This window comes from Hemibagrus wyckioides, linkage group LG29 (assembly GCF_019097595.1).
Source record: "Hemibagrus wyckioides isolate EC202008001 linkage group LG29, SWU_Hwy_1.0, whole genome shotgun sequence".
Taxonomy (NCBI): Eukaryota; Metazoa; Chordata; class Actinopteri; order Siluriformes; family Bagridae; genus Hemibagrus; species Hemibagrus wyckioides.
The window spans coordinates 1,924,837-1,934,836 of NC_080738.1; the positions used below are offsets into that span (position 1 = coordinate 1,924,837).

At 44.5% G+C, this 10,000-nt stretch overlaps 1 protein-coding gene across 4 annotated transcripts in view; it reads left to right on the forward strand.

Moving 5' to 3' along the window:
• The window catches only part of LOC131349436 (uncharacterized), a 1,942-nt gene extending 1,104 nt beyond the window's left edge, over positions 1-838 (forward strand). The window contains exons 3-4 of one of the 4 annotated variants that reach the window (XM_058385119.1): positions 100-340; positions 448-838. In XM_058385119.1, the coding sequence (XP_058241102.1) occupies positions 100-340; positions 448-463 (257 nt within the window). In that variant the 3' untranslated portion in view covers positions 464-838. The remainder of the gene's footprint in view (positions 1-99; positions 341-447) is intronic. The other 3 variants (XM_058385117.1, XM_058385118.1, XM_058385120.1) reach the window with 3 other exon arrangements.
• The last annotated feature ends 9,162 nt before the right edge of the window (positions 839-10,000 follow it).

Here is a 10,000-nt window from a genome sequence, read left to right on the forward strand (position 1 = left end):
GTGTGTGTGTGTATGTGTGTGTGTGTGTATGTGTGTGTGTGTGTGTGTGTGTGTGTATGTGTGTGTGTGTGCTGTGTGTGTGTGTGTGTGTTTCCTCAGCAGAACCCTGTCTCTGTGATGTGTGTGTATCAGAGGGGAGTGTAAGCTGGAGTCTGGTGTTGAGTGTGTGTGCTGTGTGTGTTCTCCTCTCCTCACTCCTCTCCTCCATCTGTGTGTACTGCCTCTGCACAAACACCACTAAAGGTACTCACACACTCGCTCTCATCACTAACACTCATTCAGCACTGAACACAGGAAGGACGTCTTCTCTTCTCCATCCAGGAGGCGTCTCTACTCACCTGTCAGTCATTTTGTTCTGAGTATTTGGGGCGTGGCTTTAGACAGACGGATTTAATAATCTTTGGTAAACAGTGTCACGACTTTAACATGACATTATTTCATTCACAGCAAGAGTCAGAGCTGATCTGGCAGGAAGTGACAAAAGGACAACTCTGAGACGTGAAGAGGTCGGAGAAGATGAGGTTTGTTACGCCTCACTGGACGTCCAGAAGCTCGAGAGGAAGAAGATGAAGAGGAAGAAGAGAATTCAGCACTCTGATTTCAGCACATACTCAGAGGTCAGAACTGAGAGAACTGAGAGATGCTGAGGAGGCGTTCATCAATTCTGAACTTTCTGTTACATCACAGTGTTTTATTTTCATCAACTGTTTTTACTCCTTAATGAATTTAATCTTAAAGACTGAAATGAATTTGATGCATTGATTCTTGCTGCTTGTGCTTCATGGTTTTATTTCTGATGTCAGCTTTGTTATTTTTAGATGGATTAAAATACTGAATTGGATTAAAATGTCAAAATGAGATTAATATCAAAATACCTTATTGTCATATTCTTTCTCATTTAAAAAAAAGAAGTAAAACATTATATTCCCACATTTGTGAAATTATCTGGTGAGATGAATTGTGTAACTTAATTGTTGCAGGTTCTTCCAGAATCGGCTTGTTGAACAAAAAGGGTTAAATTTCTCTGGTCTTGGGGACATCATGTGACCCATCCAGTAGTCTGATTTCAGTTCCAGTATTTCGATAAGTGGAGCCTTCTTTAACTACATAATGGACTGTTCCAGTTAGAGGACAAAGGGTGGAGTGTCACATCAAACATCTTTTATAGCTGTCAGTAGTCCATACAGAATCACAGCGTGTCGCTGTGGAAGTGGGGGCGTGGTCACTCATCGGTTTGTGAATGGAGGGCGGAGCCGAGGGCAGTGAGTAGTACGGATCTCACACCTGTACTGAGTTATATTAAGGACTGTTCTCAGCTGCAGAGATAAAATAGGGAGAATAAAGAGCCGAGAGAGAGAGAGAGAGAGAGAGAGAGAGAGAGAGAGAGAGAGAGAGTGTGAGTGTGAGTGAGTGAGTGAGTGCGAGTGCAGTGTGTGTGAATGTGCACATGTAGGTGCGAGTGTAAAATAGTAACATTGATAAGTAAAATAGTACACACTTTTTTAGTTCTCCAAGCCTGACTTCAGTTTCCTCTCTTCTGAATGCTCTGAACTTGCTACACTGGTGCCGAAACCCGGAAAGAGGAGAAAACGGTCATTAATAAAACTCAGCACAGGTGTGTGATCCTTATCACTCACTTCCCTCAGCTCCGCCCTCCATTCCACACACCGGAGCTCAACCTGCTTCCACAGCCATCCTTCTTCCATACAGCTCTGGAGACAGTGACTTTAAGCTAATGCAGTGTTGCCTCCTCACAGCTCCCAGTATTCCCAGTTTTATTTTGTATCTTGCATGAGAGTAAAAACTCTTTCCAGTTAGAGAAATTGCTAAAACCGATCCAGGATCTGATCTGAATGTTAGTCAGTGCTGGTGAGTGAACAGTTTTGGTGCTGCTACAGAAAGCTGATGTTTTTAACAGAGGTCAAAAGGTCAACTACAACGGGAACAATACCAGAACTTAACATGATTAAGGATGTACTGATGACCTTTATCACTTCATGTGGTAAATGTTTTTATGCAACAAATGCAAAGATCTCTCACACACTCACACACACACACACACACACACACACACATCTCTGTACATGCAGACAGGAAATCAGTGCTTTGCTCTCTCAGGCCCTGGCAGCTAAAGCCACTTAATGTACATCTTTGGTTACTGATCTAACATCCTCTTTACACTGCAGAAGTCAAAAGATCAAAACCACTGATAACACAGACACTCCACACACTTTCTCTCATCACTGACACTGTTTCAGCTCTGAACACAATCAGAATTAAATCTCCTGCTGTCAGACTCTGGATTGTGATTGGTCAAAAGGTGGTGATGAATTTTCTTTAACAGCGGCTCTGACAGCTCTTCATCACACCATCACTGATTCCTGTAGCAGTGTGAGACACCCAGTGTTTCCTTTTATACAGTATAAAGCCTCAGTCTGTGGTTCTGACATGTTGTTAACATCTCAGTGTTCCTCATTCTCTATGGAGAATTTGTTTTTTTCAACTCCCTCCCTCCCTCCCCCCCATCTGCCTGAGAAGGGAACAAGACACTGCATCTCTTGCCACACTCTGGGCATCCAATTGCACTTTCTTCAGACATAACACCCCTGGCCAAGTCACTGGACAAGGTGACACCCCTAGTAGAGTGAGCTCTAGCACCTAGAGGTGAAGCAATACCACATGCCTCATAGGCCTGGGTAATTGCCTTTACTACCCAGTGTGCCAAGCACCAGATTGCCCTTGTTCTGGAACCCAAAGCTGACAAACAGGGAGGAGGTCCACAAGCTCGAGCGGTTCTTAGTTTGGCCCTTCCAGGGCAAAGCAAGTGCAGTCTCTCCAGTTCCACTGACTCATGGGGTGGAGGCCAGAAGGCATGCAAGATGACTGGACAACTGGCCTTCCTTGGCACCATGGGGATGTTTCCTGCCCTGGGCAGGCAATTCTAAGCAGGCGGAGCCGACTGACAGAGCCTGCAGATCTCCTACCCTTTTAAGAGAGGCTAAGGCTAAGCGCAGAGCTGTCTTTAGGGTCAGAAACTTCTCAGAGGCTGACTCAAATGGCTCAAAGGGAGCTTCCAGCAGACCCTCTAGGCAGCAGAGCCACCTGGGGAAAAGCCGTACAGTCCTACCCTTGGCCATGTCTGTACCACAGCATCCAGGCCCAAAGTGGCTGGGTGAGAAAGGGAATCTCCCAGTGGGTTGACTTCTTGGAGGTGAACAGATACACTTCTGCCTGGCCAAAAATCTGCCAGATGTGCTCCACCACCTGTGGGTGGAGATGCCTCTCCCCAGGCCTCAGCACCCGAAAAGACCGCTCTCCAGCCTGAAAGTGAGGTGTTCGTCAAAAGAGTTTTGCAATGATGATGTGCCCCTAGAGTAGGATCCAAGGTCAGGAGCGGGGTCTTTCCACATAAGAAGGTTATGAGGCCCATGGCACATAATCATTATGGCCCTGAGGGGGAGCCTGCAGGGATGAAAGTGCACACTCCTGAGGCAGAGCTGGAAGAGCCTCATGTGAAGCAGACCCAAAGGGATAATGTTGGCTGATGCCACCATTAGGCTGAGTACACTCTGCACCTCGAGACCTCATATGGGCAAGCACAGGGTGGCTGCCATGGTCTTTGACTGGGCCAGGATGAGCCAGTTATTCATGTAATTTAGTACATGGATCATGGATCACAGCATCCATGCACTTTGTAAATGTGTGTGGCGACAGAGCTAGAGCAAAAGGAAGAGAACAATACTGGTATGTTTTGCCACCAAAAGTGAATCTGAGGAACTTCCTGTGTTCTGGCATAATGCCTACATGAAAATAGGCATTTGAGGTCTAATGTCACAAACCAGTCTACAGTCTATTGTCTTTGAGGTCTATTTGTCTTTGAGTGTGAGCATCTTGGACTTGAACGTCTTCATTGAATATTTCAGAGCCTGCAGATCCAAAATTGGACGCAACCCCCCATCTTTCTTGGGAACAACAAAATACTGTCTGTAAAAGCCTGAGTCTCGATCTGGTAAAGGAAGATGTTCTATGGCCCCTTTCCTCAGAAGCAAGAGAAGTAGTTCTTGGAGGAATGTGGTTTGGTGTTTGCCAACAACAGTCGGTAACATGCCCTGAAACAAAGAAGGATGGGAAGCAAACTGGATCCTGTGTCTTTTTTTCTATTGTATCCAGAACCCACTGAGAGACACCTGGCAGCAGTTTCCATGCCAGGTTGTCTGAAAGGTTGTCAACCTTGTGCTGATCTCCTCAGCATCCTGAAACAGCAAGCTGACAGGCACAGACCCAAGAGATAGATTCGTTCAGGAAAAGGGAGCGAGGGCAGACCCTACTGACAACACCGAAGGCGGCAGGGCAGAAGAAACAGCCCTAGGGAGGATGTTTCTATGAACCCTAGTCCTCAGATGTCAGGATTCATTCTTGGCCCGCCTGGCAGAGATGACAGACCTAAGGTCCTGGTGCTGGCTGGCTGTGCGACTGAATGGTGGATTGCTGCTTCACCTCATGGTGCCGGTCGACAACCGTGCTCACTTTGTCACCTGAGGTGAAATCAGTGCATCTAGGAAAACATCTTATCTCTGTCCTTAATCCTTGTTAAGTTAAGCCACAGATACACACTCTGTGGCACCTAAAGCAGCCATAGTATGGCTAAGGCATCTGCTCTGTGGCTTGGCATAGCTCAGATACTGTCTCAGGTTTAAACCCCTCACCACAGTTGCATTCCTTCATCAGGTCAGCCTTGTAGGCCTGCAAGACCACAATGGTGTGCACAGATGCACCAGCTTGGCCTGCTGTCAGAGGTGACTCTACACAGCTTAGAAGGGAGCACAGGCTTCCTCCATGTAGGGAAGAGATAGCTCACAAGCATCAAGTGGCAACTTGGTGGGGCTAGGGCTTGAACCCCCGATCTTCCGCTCAACAACCCAGAGCCTTAATCACTTGGATCAGACTTGGAATACTGGGAGCTGTGAGGAAGCAAAAGTGAATTAGCCTAAAGTCGCTGAGTCATGATCCCCAGAGCTGTATAGGAGAAGGATGGCTGTGGAAGTGGGGGTGTGGTTGAGCTCCGGTGTTTGCGAGCTCTGGGTCGTTACAGACAAGTCCGACTGTGTACACACGTTACAATTTTAGCATAAGCACACTGCACGATTTTAGCCCTGATTTTCAGTCGCCGACTTGCTAAATCTCTGAGAAATGCTGACAAATGCCAGATCGGAGATCATGCACGCATTTGACAATTGCGCAGTGCGAATTACCAAAGACGCAATCTGAGCAAGCCGCTGATGAGCCGCCAACACCTGTAAAATATCTGGCATAGTAAATATCTGGACCTGTTGGCAACTTAAAATCCTGCAGTGTGAAAAGAGTTCTGACTGAAAAATACCTCGGCGATGACTTACAGCCAATGAGAGAGCGAGATCCAGCGCAGAGGGCAGTTCAGGGAGGAGTTATAGACCAATATCAGCAAGCATGGCGTTAGTTGGAGCACAATATTATAGTTTAATAGAGTTTATAAGCTGTTGTTTTTTTTTTAGAAAAAAGTTATAGTTTTATCAGAATAAATAAGCTTTACAATTTTATCAAACAGAAATAAAGCAGAGACATTTCCTTGACCATCAGCAGCAGCACATTGCAAAATTATGCATTTGTTCATTTATACAGAACACACAATCCTTGTTCCCCGCACTGACCATTTGGATCGCAAACTTCTTGTGTGATCTTGTGTTATCACTTCTTGCATACGTTCAGTTGTGGAATGCAGTTTGTGGAGCAGACAGAGTTGTGGGCGATTCTTCCTGTTGTAAGATCATGCAGTGTGAAACCTCCTGTCGCCGATCCATCATGCAGTGTGAACACAGCAGTGACTGAATGCTACTCCAGATAGTCGTGCAGTGTGAAAAAAACTGTGGTCCGCCCACTTTGAATATCGTGCAGTGTGAACTCAGCAGAAGTCCTCAAAGTAGCCCACTAGAGAGCTTCCCCTATCAATCACCCCCGAGGGCCGCGGAAAAATTGTCCAGTATCAAACCGGTCCATGGTACAAAAAAGGTTGGGGAACCCTGTTCTAGCCTATTAAATAAAAAGTTAAAGGTAAAGGTAAGGTTTGATATTGGCCTATAGTGGAGAGCTGACAGGGGTCGAGGTCAGGTTTTTAAATCAGGGGTTTGTTAACAATTTTAGTGCGGTCAGATGGAGATCCAATCATGAATAATTATTCTGGGATACTACAGGTAAATCTGATCTAGATCATAGTTTGAGAGAGATTCCAACTGTGGAAGTGCAACTATATGTTCTATATTTAATCTAAAGGTTAGATTGAGATCAAGAGTGTGACCTCCATTATGAGCAGGTCCTATTATGTTCTGATAACCAGTTACTAAATCTGAACTGATGTTCTCTGAGAATATAACTTATCAAAAAAATCAATGTCCGGGTGCAGGACCTGGTCAGGAATCACAGATGGACTCATCTCATCCAGCATCGGGCTGCAGAATGCCATTAGTGCTGAGAGATCTCAGAATGATTGGGAGCTACTGGAAGAACCCACTGGTTGTAGGTTCTCCCAGAATCGGCTTGTTGGGCAAAAAGGGTTATATTTGTCTGGTCTTGGGGACATAAAACCCCAAGGTTCTGGTTTTAAAGTCTGAATTTTTTGCCTGATATTATCAGTTTGTTCATTGAAATGAAGTCATTGCTGCTACATATAGATGGTGTGCACTTTTCTACAGTGGTTTTACTCCTAGTTAGTTTTGCTAACTAAGTTAGTTTTGCTAAGTAATTTTTGTATCTCAGAAGGCTTTCTTTCCACACTAACTGAAATACTGCTAATTTAGTTTGACACCATTTACGTTCTAGTTTCCTAGCTGATTGTTTTAAAGCTCGTGTGTGGTCGTTGTACCAGGGTGCTAGTTTCTTGTCTTTAATTATTTTCCTTTTAATTGGAGCTACAGTGTCTAGGGTGTTGCGAAACATTGACTCCAGGTAATCAGTCGCCTGATCAAGTTCTGTAGGGTCAGAAGGTGAACCAATCATGTGTGATAATTCTGGGAGACTATCGGTAAATCTCTCTGCAGTAGCAGACGTAAATATACACTTCATACGGTAATGCGGCAAGTTGCGCATCTCGTGTCTAAGACGCATTCTAAATGAAACTAGATCATGATCTGAGATAGCTTCCGACTGTGGAAGAGTGACTATGTTTTCTATATTTAATCCGAATGTAAAAATGAGATCCAGAGTGTGACCTCCATTATGAGTGGGTCCTATTACATTTTGATTAACACCTAATGAATCTAAGATGGACACATCTGCTGTTCTCAGAGGGTCTTCTGGCTTATCAAAATGAATGTTGAAGTCTCCTATTATTAATGCTTTGTCTAAAGAAACAACAAGGTTTGAAGTAAAATCTCCAAGTTCACTGAGGAATTCAGAGTATGGCCCTGGGGGTCTGTAAATAACAATTAGTGGAATTGACTCTCTGAACTTATTATTAGTACTTGCATACGTTAGGTTAGTATAAAGAACTTCAAATGTGTTGAACTGATGTCTGGGTTTTTGTGTGGCGCTTAGCTTATTATCATGAATAACTGCGACACCTCCTCCCCTGCCTGTTAGACGCGGTTGATGTATATAGCTATAGCCAGACGGACCAGCTTCATTTAATGCTACATACTCATTTTGTTTAATCCATGTTTCTGTTAAACAAAGAACGCTGAACTCCTGATCAGTAATCAGTTCATTAATAATAAGTGTTTTAGTTGACAGAGATCTTATATTTAACAGTCCTAGCTTCAGATCAAAGGTGCTGGCTGTGCATTCACTATCATCTAGTTTTATGTTAATCAGGTCACTAAAACAAATTTTCTGATTGTTAAAACATTTTTGTTTGGCTCAGGGAACAGACTGCAAGAAATGAGAGCAGCACCCTCCTGAGTGGGATGGACACCGTCCTGTCCTAACAGGCCAGCCTTGCCCTCAAAAGAGCTCCAATTGTCTATGAAGCCCTCATTGTCTATGAAGCCCACATGTTTTCTTTTACATCCTGTGGTGTATGTGTATTTTACCTGGGGAACACATGGCGCCAGGATGCACTATAGGAAGAAGGCAAGCTAGCCGAGGCAGTGTCATGCTTTGGGCAATGTTCTGCTGGAAAATTTTTGGGCCCTGCCATCCATGTGGATGTTACTTTGACACATACCACCTACCTAGGCATTGTGGTCTCTTTCGGCAGGATAATGTGCCCTGCCAGAAAGCAAAAATGGTTCAGGAATGGTATGATGAGCACAACAACCAGATCTCAATCTAATTCAGCATCTGTGGGATGTGATGAACAAACAAGTCATATCCATGTAGGCCCCACCTTACAGCTTAGAGCACTTAAAGGATCTGCTGCTAACATTTTGGTGCCAGATACCACAGCACACCTTCAGTGATGTAGTCCATGCCTCGACGGGTCAGGGCTGTTCAATGAACCGGTCTTATTGAAGGACTATTTGAGAATGTAATACCTCTTTGTGTGATTACTGCTGTTACATTCCACCAGATGCTAATGCTAACTCAGCTATTGGACATTTATATCACAGCATCTGTAGTCAGCAGTGTACATATCCTGATGCTGTGCACATCATAGCAGGAGACTTTAATCATTTGGATTTGAAGGCAGTGCTCCACACATTCTGTCAGCAAATTAAATGTGCTACAAGAGGAGCTAACATGCTGGACAAGGTGTACTCTAACATCAAGCTAGGCTACGGGCCTAGACCACTTCTGCACCTGGGCTAGTCTGACCAAACGTCCCTGCTTTTAATTCTTGCATATGCCCCATATAAACTGTTCCTACCATCACTAAGTCTGTCAAAATTTGGCCAGATGGTGGCTCTCAGCAGCTGCAGGACTGCTTCAACAGGACAAACTGGGATGTTTTTGAACACCCAGACCTGGAGGTGTCTGGATCTTCAAAAACAGTGTGCTGTGTCACATTAAGAGCTGCATAGACACTGTCACAGTAGACAAACGTGTCCGAGCCCTGGATGACCCAGGAGGTCCAGCAGCTGCTGAAGGAGAGGAACACCGCCTGGCAACAGGACTCTCTACAGCACGGCTCAATCTAACCTCAAGACAGGCAGGCCAGGTCTGACTATAAGAGGAGAATTGAGGACCACCTGAACAGCAACAACAGCAGGCAGGTGTGGCAAGGTGTCCAGCATGAGATTTATCTCAGCATTTCATCACCACTGGAGTGAGTGCAACTGTCTGGTAGTCTTTGAGGCTGTAGATGTGGTGTTTCTTGGGCAGAGGGCTTTTGGTGGAGGTCTTCAGCCAGGGTGGGACAATGGACTGGGTAAGTTGCTGGAGAGTTTAAGAATTCCCACAATAGAACAAGCCTTAAGTCTTCCATTTATTTCAGTGTGTTAATCTAAGTATTTATTTCTACTTTAACATTGAATTTAACTTAAATATCAGGAAGTATGTGTCTACTTTGTGGAGTGTGTTTAAACTGGTTTATTTGTGTGGTTTGTAAAGATTTATTTATGTTTATTTATTTTTTTCTGTGTAAGAAAGGGAGTCCATGGGAGTCGGGAGGTGCAGAATCCATTTGTGGAGGCACAGAGCAAATAATCCAATAGGCAAATCCACAAAACAAGGTCAGAAATACAGACACAAAGTCAAAAAAACAAAACAAAACACAGAACAGAACAGCAGAAAACAGGGTAAAAAATCCAAATCGCAAAACAGAGAAACACAAAACTCAATACACGTGGTCGTAATAAAGTGAAACAAAGAATGGCTTGGAATGTTGCTCAAACAAACAATACTTTGCACCAAGTGTAGTGTACAGGTGCTTTAAATGCCTATAGAACCTGGAAATGACCTTAGCAGGTGTAGCAGGTAGAGATGTTACAAAGCCCACCATCTATGAACATCCTGGTGTTCTCCTACGAGGATGCCTTTGAGCTCTTGGTGCAGGCTTGTCAGGGTGTTTGTGGATCTCATTTGTCAGGTT